Source organism: Eptesicus fuscus, chromosome 20 (assembly GCF_027574615.1).
Source record: "Eptesicus fuscus isolate TK198812 chromosome 20, DD_ASM_mEF_20220401, whole genome shotgun sequence".
NCBI classification, from domain to species: Eukaryota; Metazoa; Chordata; class Mammalia; order Chiroptera; family Vespertilionidae; genus Eptesicus; species Eptesicus fuscus.
The window spans coordinates 29,777,766-29,792,883 of NC_072492.1; the positions used below are offsets into that span (position 1 = coordinate 29,777,766).

The window sequence follows — 15,118 nt, forward strand, 5'->3', positions numbered from 1 at the left end:
CCCAGCAGCTCCTCCCAGCCTCCGCTGCTTGGCCAGGCTGTGGCACCAACCTCGGAAGGTTAGTGAGGGCTTCTGCGGTGGGAGGTAGGGAGCCTAGCGGACAAGCACGTCTCTGCCCACAACTGCACACACTGCAGACCCCAGGGGACAGACCCCTGGGGTGAGCACAGAGCTTGGCAGGAGCTGAATCTTTGGGTGAGTGGCCAGGGGACCCAGGGATCAAAGCTCTGGTGAGAATTTTGGATGCATAGCTTGCCATAATGGTTCCCAGCTGTAGGGATGCCAGCTGAGAGGACTCTTCCACCTCCCCGACACCTCTGCAGAAAATGGCAGGGGAGAGAGTCAAGGGGCCGAAAAGATGGGCTTTTTAAGAGTGGGAGACAGGCCTACCCTTGCAAGCCCAGTAGTAGGTTTCCCCAGCCTGACTTGCCTCTTTAGTGGCTCTACTGAGGCTCCTAGGGGCTTGCACTAACCCTGCATATAGTCTTGTGTCTGGGCCAGTGGGGCTGCTGGAGGGGTTGTGGTGGGGGGTGCCCCTGGCTACACTTGCCATTCCTGCAGTGCGTCTTCCTTCTCCCACATCCCCTACCCAGCAGGTGCAGTTTATTGGTTATGGCACCCCCTGCGGGGTGGCAGGGCTCAGGAGATGCAGTGATTTTCTCAGGAGCTGGGAGCAGTGCTTGGACCCTGCTTTCTGATTTCAGTTCAGCACTCTCGGCTTCTCCACCTGTCTTTCTGTACCCAAGGCGCAGGCTGTCACATCTTCAGCTATTTGGAGCACCGCTGGGGAGGGAGCAGGCTTTGGCCGTGCAGGCGAGGCGGTGGAGGACGGGTTAACTTCCTAGACATATCAGGGCCTGGACCTGGGCTCTCTGTTCCTTGGCCTGTGTCCATGGTAGTGGTGAACTCTCCCAAGTCACCCTTCTTGGCTTCTCAGTGCAGGAACCTGGGAAAGTGCCATCTCATACTGTGAACATGCCCCAAACAAGTCCTTCCTTCTGCCTAACTCATCTCCAAATGTTCAGTTATTCCCAGGAGCTTCCAAACCTCAAGTACCGTTCTCCAGCCAAATGGACTTTGGACTTTTCTCACAGCACTTGAGGGACTTTATCTAGCTGCTGCCCCCCAATTGCAGCCTTCCACCAGGAGAAGGATCCAGGGTTCAGGGGAGGGCTGGGGCTGGGCAGCCCGGGCAGCTTGTCCTGCATGACAGGCAGAGGCTCCGGGACAAGGACCCCCTTAGACCACATGGCCACATGCTCCGAAAAGACAGGACTGGGTTCTGACTTGAAAACTCCTTGTGGGTTTTTGCTGAGTCTGGGAAAGTCCTCTATTCTCGAGGGGTAGGTTCAGGGTATGACCCCTGGGTTGTGGAATAAAACCCAAGGCCACCGGCAAGGCAGGCAGCAGGGGCAGAAAGGACCAGGGGTTGGGGCGGGACTGAGCTGCCTCCACACAGCCCCAGTCTGGCTCCACTTCTGCTGGCTGTGCAGGCTGCTTGCCCATCATGCCTTCCCACCTGCCACCCCACCCTGTGTCCACGGGCCAATGACCGTGGGTGGAAAGAGATGCTTCGGGAAGCTGAGGGCCTCACTGGGGGAGGGTGTGTTTCCCACGGCGGGGCATGGAGATGGCTGGCACAAAGGTCTTACTTTTCTTGTCTCAAGTCTCCCAGATTCCTGAGGAGGAAGGTCAGTTTATGATTTCTGACATGAATTTGATTTTTGAATCTGTTCCAGAGGCTGAGTTCATCCAGGGATGGGGGGGTGGGTGTGGGCTGCAGTTCCTTGGCCACAAAGTAACATGGGCACAGTCCCCTCAATGTGCTACCTCCTCCTCCTCTGGCTGCAAGCCTCTTCACCTAGTTAGTCCCTCCACAGCTTGGGAGCCAAGCTCACATGCCACTTCTTCAGGGAGATGGTTCAGGGTCCCCCTCATAGGCTTTCAGAACGTTGAGCACCTTCCTACCCTAGTACTTCCCACAGTTACAATTTTATACTCATTTGTCACATTTGTTTTTGAATAGGAAATGCATTCACAGGGTTTAAAAATAAACCAATGAGTAAACCAAAATGTCTTCTTTCATCCATCTAGTTTCTTCCAATCCCAGCCACAGGTAACCAATGTTACTAATTCTTTTCAGCATTTCTTTTTGCATAGACAAGCAGAATGCAGAATCTCAGATCCCTTCTTTTAGACACAAAGGGTAGTGTACTACAAACCCTTTTCTGCACCTTGCTTTGTCAACCTGGTATATCAGGGCGATGGTTCCATTCAGAGCGTCCTCATTCCTTTTTTCACAGCTGCATAGAATTTCGCCCCGTGATTGTTCCATAAATTATTTAGCCAGCCCTTATAGGACTCAGATGTTTTCCTATGTTTTTCTCTTTTGATTAAGCTTGTGCATATGGCATTGTATATCTGTGCCAAGTATATCTGTGCCATAAAGTGCCTGTTCAAAGGGTATTTGGATTTGTCATTTGTAATTCTGCCCGCCATTGAGTTACACTGATGTATATTCCCGCCATCGCTGTAGCCTCACCAGCACGGTGGGAGAGAAAAGGTTTGGGTTTTTGCCAGTCTGATGGGTGAAATGTAGATATCAATTTTAGTTTTAATTTGTATTTCCTTTATTTTGAGTGAGGTTAAGCATCTTTTTTATATGTGTTTCCTCTTCTGTGAACTGCTGTCTTTATCCTTTGCTCATTTTTCTCTTAGATTTTTTTTATTACTTAACAATTCTAGGACTTTTATGAATTAGGAAGGCTTAGCTCCTATCTGTGATAGGAGTTGTATATATGTTTCCCAGTTTGTCGCTGGTCTTGGGGTTTTGCTATCGTGGCGTTCCTGCACAGGAGCTTTTCATTGAATGCATTGGTCTTTTCCTTACACATTCTGCACTGTGAGTCATTGAAAGCCCATATCCACTCCTCACTTACAAGGGAATTTTCTTCTGTTTTCTTTTAGTGTTTTATGGGTTTATTTTTACATTTAAACCATTGATTCTTTTGGACTTTATTCTGGCATTTGATAGGAGGTGTGAATCCAACTTTTTTATTCTTTTCTAGAGAGCTATCCAGTTGTGCCGACACCGGTAACTGACGAGTGCTCTCTCCTCCTGCTTTAGATGCTTATTTCAGGAGTCGAAATCCCCAGTTGAGTCTGCGACTGTTCAGGTGCCAGAACTTTAACTGCAGAGGCTTCAGAATAGGTTTCAATGCCTGGCAGGGCTGCTCTCCCCCTCCCTCTTCTTTTTCAGTTTCCTGGGCTAGACTCATGTATTTTTTTCACATGAAACTTTAGGATAAGCTTGCAGTGTTAAGAATGAAACTTATTTTTATTGATTGATTGATTGATTGATTGATTTAAATTAGGTTATTGGGCTACCATGGGTCAACAACACCGTACAGGTTTCAGGCGTACAGCTTTATAATACCACATCTGTATCCTCCACTGTGTGCTCCCCACCCAAAGTCTACTTTCTTTTTGTCACCATATATATTTTACCTCCGTGGCCTCCCCTTTTCCTTATATTTTTATGAGAATCGCTATAAATGATAAATTTACTTAGGGACATTGGTAGGAATGCCTTTCTCTTTGTTGGAGTCTGCTTTTTGTCCTCCGAAAGTGTATTCACGTTTTCTTCCTAAGATCCTAGACCTTTCTCATTCTGTATTTCATCTTGTTACTATTATCAATGTGGACTTTCTTCCACTGCATTTTCTCACCACCAGTTTCTGCTTGATTTTGGATGACTGTGTGACTGCCCACTAAACAGGAAACCATAAGGTTTTTAATCACCAGGATGTCCTAGTGCCTGGAACTGTTTCTGGCAAAAGGTGGGTGCTGGTCAGCAGTAAGTGAATGAGTGGACCCGCTGAAGGGGGTGCTATGTAGACAGAGAAGACACTTCCTCCACCAGGGGCTGGTGTCCCCCCAAAGTTTAGGCTGTTAACTTGCCAATGGGGGCCCAGATCTATTGCTGTCCTTTTCCTCCCCTATTTGCTGAGCCCTGACAACGTGATGAGCCCTTGCCCGGGGCTTTGGGACATATAGATGGATGCCCCCATACAACTCCAGATCAGGTTTGGCCCTCACCAGCCAGGTACAGGTACAAGTTCAGGCTTGGAAGTGAGCACCAATTCTGTCTCCCATCGGCTAAGGTTGGGCAAATGCCTTCACCTCCCTGAGCTGAGCCTCTGTTAAAATGAGGCTGATAATAATGCCTACTTTACAGGGATTATAAAGATGAATTATATGATGTGTGTAGAATACTCGACCCAAGGCCTGGCACACAGGTTATGCTCAGGGAACATTGGCTATTATTGCAGTTTCTGGGCCCCTGGTTACTGCCCCGAGAGCAATTCCCAACCTCAGAGTTGACCCTTGAACAATACCGTTTGAACCCCATGAGTCAATTGAAAAAAATCCGCGTATAAGTGTATCCATGCAGTTCGTGCGGTGTTGCTCAAGGGTCCACTGCAATGACTGAGCTTGCCGAGAGCAGTGTGTACTCTCTCAGAGGCCATCTGGATTCTTCTCAGGATCCGTCGGGTGTCCTTGGGCAAGTCCCACCCCCACAACAGGCCTCCTGGTCCTCATCTGCAAAACGAGGAGGTTGGACTCGAAAGATCCCAGGTCTGCCTCTCCCGTACCCTAATGTTCTGTGTTTCCAACGTAGATAATTCTGGGCCCCACTGGCGGAGCATGCTACGGTGATCTCTTGAGAAGATGGATGTTTGGCGCTATCGCAGTTGTTAAAACAGAACAGGCTTCTGAATCATAGCCAGGACATAATGAATCCCATTTCCATAAAACAGCGATGATGACGAGACCAGCCGTGTAGTGGGCTTTGTTGACGTGGCTGGCCCATTTGGCCCAATATCCTCGGCAACAAATATAAATGTGAGACTCTGGCAAAGTAGTTCAATGTGACGCCTGAGGAACTTCCGAGTGAAGCCAGGTGTGTGAGTCACCGCGTTGGTCTCACATTCTCTCCGGCTGATGGGACGGAGGCTCCAATTTATATTTGTGTTGGTTCCATGGGCGGGACTTCCTTCCAGACACCTGTCCAGGTTCCAGACTGTCAGAGTCAGGAGGGTATTTGGGACCACTTAGTGGAAGGCCTCACTTTATAGATGGGGATCCCAACGACTGGAGGGGAAGAGCTTTGCTCAGGACTTGCAGCTGGTGAGCAGAGGTCCATAGAAACTTCCAGACCCTTCTTCACTTCTTTGAGGCTGGGATTGCACACCCTAGTGGCGCCTACCTGCCCCTGCAGGTCTGGCCATTTCTCTCTTCTTCCCAGATTCCCCTGCCAGCCTGTCTGGTTCCCTTCCCTAGAAGGTGTGTTTGACAATCCAGGACTTTGTCCGATGGGCTACGGAGTTTGGCGTTTATCCCAAGGGGCAAGAAGGAACCATCAAAGGTGACATTATGACTAGAAGCTGACTAAATGCTGGCAGGAGTGGGGTGGTGGGGACATGGAGGCAAGCGGAGGAAATACAAAGGGCCCTGCTCTCAAGCAACGGACGGTCTTCTTGGATGAGCCATAAGGTTCTGAGCAGGGGCGTGACCTGACCGGATGCATCCCAGGTGAAATGGAGAGAAGTAGATGGAGACTGCGAGAAGGCTGTCCCTAAATCCTGTGAGAGACAGTGGGGTCTGAACCAGGGCTGCGCAGCGGGGAAGGGGAGGCTTTTGTTTTACAGCCAGAGTCACAGGACTTGGTCACTGCTGACTGGACCTGGAGCAGGGGGACTATGAGGAAAGGGGGAGTTGAAAATGCCCATGGCTCTGGCTGACTGTTACAGCCTGTGACTGCTGCCATTGGTCCTGAGGTGTCCCTAGGGGACAGCACAGCCTCATGTGCAGGTGCCTGTGTTCTCCCCTTGAGCCCCCTCCCCAGGAGAGCCGAGTGACCAGGGGTGGTCCTGTTGCCGGGGAGCATGTGCGTGCTCTCAGAAAGATTGTTCGGGCACACATTTAATCACCATTTTTGACCTGAAAAGTGCCTTAGAGGCTAGCTTATCTGTAAGGAACAAAGAGAGACAAGAGGAGTGGATAGAGTTTGTGACCACGGCCCAGGTCTTCCCATGCCTGTAGCCCTGCCTTGCACTTACTAGTTCCTGTTTTGGGGGAAAGTACAAAAGGAATAAAGATATGGCCCCTTTTCCTGAGGAGTTTTTAGTTCAGTTGAAGGGACAAGAATAAATAGGAAGTCAGGAAGAAGCAGCACCACAGCCACAGAGAAAATACATGGGAAGTTTCAGAACTGGGAGTTCAGAGCAGGCCCTAGTAATCTAGGAAGGCTTCCTGGAGGAGTTGTTAGGCCTAGAAGGCGAGAGAGAATGGGAAAGGAAGATAAAAACAGCACAGGGAACTGCATGTGCAAAGATGCAGAGGTAGGAATCTGGGGATTCCTAGGGGCATCTTGACCACCTCCCAGGGATTCAGTAGCTGGGGCTTGTGGGAACTTAATTCCTTTGTTAGCTCCTACAGCTTGAGGGAATAGTGAAGGTGACAGAGGAACTAACCTGACCGGGAGGTGTTTTCCAAGATCCAGCTCCTCTCCCCAGTGGACTTTTCCCTGGAAAGGGACGTCCATCAAGCCCCACCCCACCCCTGCCTGTCATTAGTCTCACTGTCTCTTGTCTGGCAGCCCAGTTGGGAAGTGGGTATCCAGCTGCAGGACCTGGTTTGGGGCTTGGGAAGCTCTGTCTCTGCCCCAAGAGGGTCCAGAGGTTTGTCACTGAGGGCTAAGGGGTAGTGGCTGGTACAGGACGCAGAAAAGCTAGTTCCTGCTGGAAGGAGCTACTCGGCCAAAACCAAGGAACCCAAGGAAAGCCAGAGCCCACAGCCCAGCTCCTGGCCAACTACCTCCTCAACTGAACCTGTGCTCTGGGCTGTCCTGTCCCTGGGGTGTGGTCTGAGCAGAGCCTCCCCAGACTAAGGCTTCTGCCTGCTTTCCATGGGAGAGCCTGGCCCTGGCCTTCTCCAGGCTCTGGTCACTCAGAACTGAAACCTTTCACTAAGCTTCAGCACCAGGTGGGGAGAAAGGAGAGAAAGGAAAGGGGACTGGGACCCAGGGCCAGCCTAGCCCAGCCAGACAGGAGCCAAAGGGTTAACAAAAGCAGCAGTGCTGATAAAATGCCCCAAATTCCTGGTCTTGCCTCCAATGGGGAGTGCGTCTGGCAAATGTCAACGATAAAAAAATACATTTTAATGGCACATGATGCAGCCGCTACCGTGGGGCGCAGTCGAACGAAGCAGGTTTTGAGCAGCCACTACTGTGTGTTACTCCCAGGCACCAGGGCCACGCCTCCTGGCCTCTTTCATAAGCTTTGGCCATGAGGGTGACCCACCCCCCCAGCCCCAGGCACCTCAGGGCGCTGGCCTCCTCTGGCTTATTTTAGGAACTTTGTCTCTTACCTTGGTACCAAGCCTGGGATGGAGCTTCCCTCTAGGCTGTGAGCAGCCTCAGGCAGGTCTCAGGATAGGATGCAGCTGAGTCTCCCAACTACCCCCAGCAGGCCTCTGTGAAGGCTGAGAATGAATGAACAAAGGAGTCACTAGATGACAAAGGTCAGAGTGCAACATTCTCTTCAGCTCCCTCCCTCCCCCATTCCACAGACTCCTGGGCTGGGAAGTTGCTTTTGTTACTGACAAATGTGAGGAGGGGGCTGAGCCCTGATTGTGAGCATTTCTGGGGAAGGCTGGTCACACATAAGTGGGAGGGAGGGATGAGATGGCAGGGGAGCGAAAAGGCAGGAGAAAAAGAGGGAGAAGCAAGGGGAAGAGTCAGCCGGTAGGGGAACAGGTAAGTTATGCATTATGATCCCATTTTACAGATATGAAAACTGGGGCTGAGAGACGTCCAGTTACCGTATTTTCCGGCGTATAAGACGACTGGGCATATAAGATTTTCCTGGGTTAAAAAGTCGTCTTATACGCCAGAAAATACAGTAGTCCAATATATCTAATCCATTATATCCAATCCCATCAATATAGTCCAATATACCATATTTTTCGGTGTATAAAACTACTTTTTAACCCAGGAAAATCTTATACGCCCAGTCGTCTTATACGCCGGAAAGTATGGTACTTGTCTGAGGTCAGACATCCAGTTACTTGTCTGAGGTCAGACAGTGAGACAGTGGCAACCTGGACTTTTGTCTGTAACTCAGAATTCCACTTACTACACTGCTGAGTTCCCTGGGGACTTTAAACTGCTAAGTTCTCCATTGCCACAGTGAAGCCATCTAACATAGGGAAGTCCTGGGACCAGGCATAGGTGCTGGAACACAGAGGCCGAGTAGGAGCCCAGGGGCCTGGTTCTTCACGTGGGAACTTTAGGACCTTTCTGGGCTGAGTCCCTGTAGTCAGGCGCTGGGCCTCGGGCTTTTAGGAGATGAAAGCCAGTCCAGGGTCAGCTAAAAGAGGCCAAGGGCCAGTGGGTGGGGACCTGGAGCTCAGAATGAGACCCTTGTCTTCCAGATCATTCTCAACTCCATGCACAAGTACCAGCCACGGCTACACATCGTGAAGGCTGATGAGAACAATGCTTTTGGCTCCAAAAACACAGCCTTCTGCACCCACGTGTTTCCAGAGACATCCTTCATCTCTGTGACCTCCTACCAGAATCACAAGGTACAGCTGCAGTTCCCACCACCGACAGCATGCGGCATTTCTGTTGGCCTTCAGAGAGGCAGGACGTGCAGCTTTGGGGAGAGGCAGTGAGGTGGAGGCAGGCCCAGTGCAGGGAGAGGCATAATGAGCAGGAAGGGAGACCAGACTCCTAAACCTCTGTGCAAAGTAATTATGCTCTCTATTTAGGGATCAAGGTTGGCAACTGTAAAAACTGGCGTGGCGCTTGCCCCATGGCATCAGTGTTAGGACCCTTCGTCTATAATATCTCTCCCTGGTGGGATTCAAAGGTCGAATGCTGGGCCTGCAGAGAGGCGAGGGGTGGGGGGGCGGAAGGGGGGGGTCAGGGGGAGCCCTGGGGCCCTGTCAGCTGTGGTCAGAGGCTGCCTCCCACTACTCACCCTCCCCAGCCCAACCAAACTGCTTCCGATCCCTGCATGGGTCACACCCCGGCCCCTCTGCCTTTGCCTGTGCTACCCTCTTCAGCGTGCTTCTCACATGGTGCACATTGGACTGGTGAGGGGTCAAGGGTCACTGCAGAGGGACCACGGCTGTGGTGGACTTTAGGCAGAGAGTGACAGAGGCAGATTTGCATCTAGAACAGTCTTTGGAAACTTGATGTGGCAGTTGCACTGGACAGGGATGACAGGGACAGAAGCTGTCACAGGCACGGGGGGGGGGGGGGGGACGCGAGGCGGGGAATGATGAGGGACTGAGCCAGGAGCACAGTAAGAACAGAAGATAGATGTGGAGGGTCTGTAGCGAGTAGGGTGGAGAAGCGCCAGTGACAAGATGTGCAGGGTGAGGCCAAGGAGGACCCAGCAGGACTGGGCCCAGGGCTGGGTGGGCAGCTTCCCCAGACCCTGCCATGAATTCTGAATGTGCCTGGGGCGGGAGGAGGGCCGAGGCCAGCCCAGTCCTCTACCCTAGCACCTCTACTGCGTGTCCTCTCCTGACAGATCACACAGCTGAAAATTGAGAACAATCCTTTTGCCAAGGGATTCCGGGGCAGTGATGACAGTGACCTGCGTGTGGCCCGGCTGCAGAGGTGAGGGGTCCCCGGGGGTGGGATGGGCAGCCTGGGTTCAGGTACGTGGATTCAGTAATCCTCAAAGTACCTTCACTCTTTCCTGTCTCCCTCTGACTGTCCCCCCGCTGCTCCAGCAAAGAATACCCTGTGATCTCCAAAAGCATCATGAGGCAGAGGCTCGTCTCCACCCAGCTGGCGGCCAAGCCCGACGTCAGCCCCCTGCATGGCCCCCACCAGGCGCTGCAGCACTACCAGTACGAGAACGGGGCTCACATGCAGTTTGCTGGAGCCGAGCCACAGGACCTTCCCCTCAACACCTTTCCGGCCCAGAGAGATTCAAGCCTCTTCTATCACTGCCTGAAAAGACGAGGTAGCTCTCTCTGGTGTGGAAGCCCTAGAGGGTCAGTGGAGGGGTGAAGCTCACCTCGCACACACTCCCCACTACACATGGAAGCACACATAGATGCACACCTGTGCGCATGTGCACGCGTGCACACGTGCACACGTGCACACATGGGAGAGCAAGCCTGAAGGGTTAGGAACAGGGCTGGGCTCAGGGCAGGGATGTTGGTTCTTGCTTTTAATGCAGCCTTCAGAAGCCTCACGGATAGCTCACGGCCTTGGTGTCCCCGGAGACTGGTGCCCTGCCCTACTCCAGGTGTTGTTGCTTTGCAGCCAATGCTTTGAGAGCCTCCACAGGGTGAGCAGAGAGCACGAAACCTGCTGGTCTCTGCCTCTGAGCAGGGGCGGAGGCTGAGGGGGCACAGTCCAGAGGTTTTGGATTGGGGCTGTCACTCATGAAAGCAACCTCAATCCTAGAAGAGGGGCAACCTGGAGCCATGACTGCAGGCTCTCTGCCTCGTCACACCAGGACCTGCAGAGGCTTCTTGAGAATGGAGATGAGCTATTGTGGATGTAGACTTGTGTGTGCTGAGCCCTGAGCCAGAACCAGCACATCTGTGCTCTGTCTTGGTGCCAGGTCTCATCTATAAATCTATAGATTCCTTCATCTAAGAACTAGGGGCGATTAGTGCTATTATACCAGAAAACTTCATGGGGTCGCTGAAATTCTCTTGGGAATGAGTTTGGGGACTTTCGCTTGCAATCTAGAATGTTCTCTCAGCCCAGCTCGTACGGACCAGCGGGCAGAGCTCTGGTACCAGTCCCATTAGATCTAAGGTCCTAGACCAGGGGCTGGCAAACTGTGGCCCTTGGGCTAAACTTGGCCTGTTGCCTGTTTTTGTTTGTGTCTGTGAACCATATAAAACGGTTTTTACATTTTTTAATAGTTGAAAAAAATCAAAAGACTATTTCATGATATGTGAACATCATATGCAACTCAAATGTCAGCACTGTAAATAAAGCCGTATTGGAGCACAGCCACGCACATTTACTTACCCGCTGTCGGTGGCTGCTTTCACGTGACGACAGCAGAGCTGCGAACAGCAAGTCCTGGCTTAACATCATCCACAGGGTCTGCGACTTCAAGCAACACTAAGCGTGACAAAACCAGTGTTACCACAGGCTAATTGACATAGACAAGAGCTGAGTTCCTACAGCATAGTTCTGGTCACCAAAACACATCAAACTTCTAGATCAGGGGTCCTCAAACTTTTTAAACAGGGGGCCAGTTCACTGTCCCTCAGACCGTTGGAGGGCCGGACTATAGTTAAAAAAAAAACTATGAACAAATTCCTATGCACACTGCACATATCTTATTTTGAAGTGAAAAAACAAAACGGCAAAAACACCCACATGTGGCCCACGGGCCGTAGTTTGAGGACGCCTGTTCTAGATAAAGATGCCAAACACTTCAACATTAAATACTGAAATAAATGTGAACTATATGTACATTTAAGAAAGGTTAATTTAAAAAGGTAAGACAATGATTTTGCAACCTTTTGCAATTCAGCATGGCAGGTGGCTGGAGCATGTCCCAGGCACAAGGCAAACCCACCCTCACTCAGACAGGGACAACGTAGACAAGCCAACTCACCGCATGTCCTCATCTTTGGGGTGCGAGAGGAAACCGGAGTACCAGGGAAAACCCACGCAGACGTGGGGAGAGCGTGCCAACGCCACACAGTGGCCCCGGCCCAGAATTGGTTATTTTTCCTCATCAACATTATAATGAAATGATGTTGAATGAAACATTATTCAGAGACCTATTGTAGTGGCGACAGATTCCACATGGCCCACAGAGCCTGAAACATTTACTATCTGGCCCTTTACAGAACAGTTTGCTCACTCCTGACCTAGAGTGACTGGGCCACTTTCCAAGTTCAAGAGCTTAGTGCGCTCGAGAGAAAGGAGGAATCTGGAGAGAAGGTGGAGAGGAGGGATGAATGAGGGGTGAAGGAGCGAGCTGGGTAAGAGAAAGGGGCAAGTGCCTCATCAAGGAAAGATGCCTCTCTCTACCTGGGACAGAGGTGGGTGCAGGCCTTCAAACATGGCCCACTCCCCAGGCCACCCCACCCTGTGCACATACTCCCAGAGTGAATCTCTAGAGGAATCAGAAGGAGGTAAGCCAAGATAAGCCACAGGACAAGCGCTCTTAAGTTTGTCGCGTGGGCTGCTGCCCAAGTCCTGGGGCCTGGGTCATCCCTGGATTCCAGGGGGGCATGCCACCCTAGAGAGTCAAGTCCTCATGGTTGAGAATGGTTTGGGGCAGCTGAGGTTGTCTTTTCCCAGAGTATTAGCTTAGGCTCAAAAGTAGAAGTCACCTTTTACTTATTATCAGCTCCATTTCTTAATTTTGTCAACAATGTTATCTTGGAATCTGTGTAATGACAATTTGATGGGACTTCTCTGAACACAGGTAGGGTTTGCTTCCTCTCCTAAAAGCAGCAGGAACATGCTTGCAGGTAGCTTGGGCTTCCTAAAGGCCTTCCTGGGAGCTGAGGATTGAGGCAGAAACGCTGTGGCTTTAATTTCCTGGCTCATTCAGACAGATGTGGCCTCTGGGCCTGGTTTGGTCTGGCAATTGTGTCTACTTTCCTTGGCCAGGGTGGGTCTAGTCTAAGAATGCCAGCACACGTTAAGGCCTCTTCCCAGCCCCGAGAGTCAAGGCAAAGGATCAAAGCTGAGGGCCTCCTGGCTAAACACACGACTCAGTGCCCAGTGATGGAGTGTCCCTGTGCCTGTGGGCAAGGTCCACAATCTCACCATTTCTCGGCCGCTGCCACCTTATAAAAGCTGTTGCTGATTAAAGAAGTTTTGGGAGTGCCATGGCAACACGGGGCAAGGGTGGGCCCTGAATGACAAAGGTAGGCTTATCCTGGCCTCCAGCCGGGGTGCTCTGACCCGTGGGCTGGTGGGAATGGCTCTTCCTGAAGGTTTCTTTGTCTTCCAGCAGACAATGCCCGCCACCTGGACCTACCCTGCAAGCGCTCCTACCTGGATGCCCCCTCTGCGGTGGGGGAGGATCATTACTTTCGTTCTCCCCCTCCCTACGACCAACAGATGCTGAGCCCCTCCTACTGCAGCGAGGTGACCCCAAGAGAAGCCTGTATGTACTCGGGTTCAGGGCCTGAGATTGCGGGGGTGTCTGGGGTGGACGACTTGCCCCCACCCGCCCTGAGCTGTAACATGTGGACGTCGGTCTCTCCGTACACGAGCTACAGCGTTCAGACCATGGAGACTGTGCCTTACCAGTCCTTCCCCACGCACTTCACCACCACCACTATGATGCCTCGGCTGCCCACTATCTCCACCCAGGGCACCCAGCCACCAGGAAACACCCACTTCAGTGTCTACAATCAGCTCTCCCAGTCTCAGGGCCGAGAGCGGGGGCCCACCGCCGCCTTCCCGAGGGAGCGAGGCCTCCCCGCAGTGTGTGAGAGGAAGCCACCCTCTCCACACCTGAATGCTGCCAACGAGTTTCTCTACTCTCAGAGTTTCTCCCTATCCCGGGAAGCTTCCTTACAGTACCATCCAGGAATGGGGACTGTGGAGAACTGGACTGACGGATGACTCCCAAGTCCCCTCGACAGCCCCAGGACCATGTTAACTCAGCACTGACCTCTGTGGGTGGCCTGCACTACCAAGAAACACAGGAAGGTAGTTTAAAGGGTGGGCTGTGTGCATGTGTGTGTGCGCGCATGCATTTGGAGAGCCCTGATCTTCTGCCATACAATTGAGGCCATGACAAGGAACAAACACAACTGTCTAAGATGTGCTTTTGGCTGTAGGACCCGGGTCCATTGTTATCTGGCATCTCTTGAACATGCCCACGGGTGGGATGGAAGTGGGGAGTTCATGTGAATTATTTAGAGATTTTATAATATAATATTTGACTTTCTCAGGGCCAGGTGATGAGGTCCCTCCCACAGGAAAGGTGGGGGAGGATTCTCTTCGCTGGGGTGGGAGGGCTCTGTGCACACCTTAGTGGTCCTGGCCTTCTCTGCAAGGAGGGCTGAGAACCTTGTTTGGCCTCTGGTCCACTCCCTTGGCTTCTGAAGGTTCTATGACATGACCCAAGAGGTGGGCTCAGCTAAGCCACACTCTTAGTGGAGCTGGCTGCCCAGTGAGTAGCCTGGAAATTCACCCCTGAGCTCTGAGGGCTGATCTTCAGAGAGGGTCATGTGCTAAGTGCCATCTGATGGGTATGAAAAAAACCTTTTTTTTTCCTTTAAGAGGAGGGAAAATGCAACCTATGGCATCTCTGTCATCATTCAGGTTTTCTTATAAAGCGCAAAGCCCTTCCCCCTCGGTCCCCAAGGCACAAGCTCTCACTCCCTCTGTTGTGCAAGACTCAGCCTCTCAGGCCCCATCTGCATCCTGTGACTGGCAATTATGAAACACACTTCACCTGGCAGCGTCCCCAGGAGACTGCGCTGGGGCTGCTGCCAGGCACCTACGGAGCCTGCTCTGCTCCTAGAAAATCCGTGCCTCTGGAGCAGGAAAGCCCAACAGAAATAAAAACGAGAATCGAGAAAACATTCACTTCTTCCAGTAAATTCAGCCAGTGTGCTCAGAGGAGCAAGGACCATTATTCTGCAGCGAGGTGGGTGTGAGTCCTCAGCCCAGCTCTTTAGCATTGAACATCACCAGACCATCCACACGGCTGGTGCAAACTCTGTAATCCAAGTTGGGAAATCTCTAAACTCTTTGCATGCTGAATAGCTATTTATATATTATATAAATAAATAAAGAAATATATATATATATATATATCTCACAAATGCAGGCCACATGTCAAATTCAGCTTTGCTCTTTACAAATGAATAAACTTTAAAAAAAAAATGAAACGTTGGAGGAGGTATTTGGAAAGACATCTATTTAAATTTTTATTACACACTTGATGTTAAAAAAACTAAGAATGGTTTAGAAAAACATAAATAAATGAATAAATAAATAAATATATATATATAAACACACACAGTACAGATTAAATTTTATTAGCAGACACATTAGCTAACGGGATATGGAACCTCAAGTGTT

The 15,118-nt window shown here is 51.1% G+C and overlaps 1 protein-coding gene across 2 annotated transcripts in view; it reads left to right on the forward strand.

Annotated features, from left to right (window-relative positions):
• Positions 1–13,648, forward strand: part of TBX4 (T-box transcription factor 4) — a 25,456-nt gene extending 11,808 nt beyond the window's left edge. Inside the window, exons 5-8 of one of the 2 annotated variants that reach the window (XM_028157518.2) lie at positions 8,497–8,649; positions 9,606–9,694; positions 9,811–10,046; positions 13,029–13,648. In XM_028157518.2, coding sequence (XP_028013319.1) covers positions 8,497–8,649; positions 9,606–9,694; positions 9,811–10,046; positions 13,029–13,648 — 1,098 coding nt within the window. The remainder of the gene's footprint in view (positions 1–8,496; positions 8,650–9,605; positions 9,695–9,810; positions 10,047–13,028) is intronic. The other variant, XM_008149496.3, reaches the window with a different exon arrangement.
• The last annotated feature ends 1,470 nt before the right edge of the window (positions 13,649–15,118 follow it).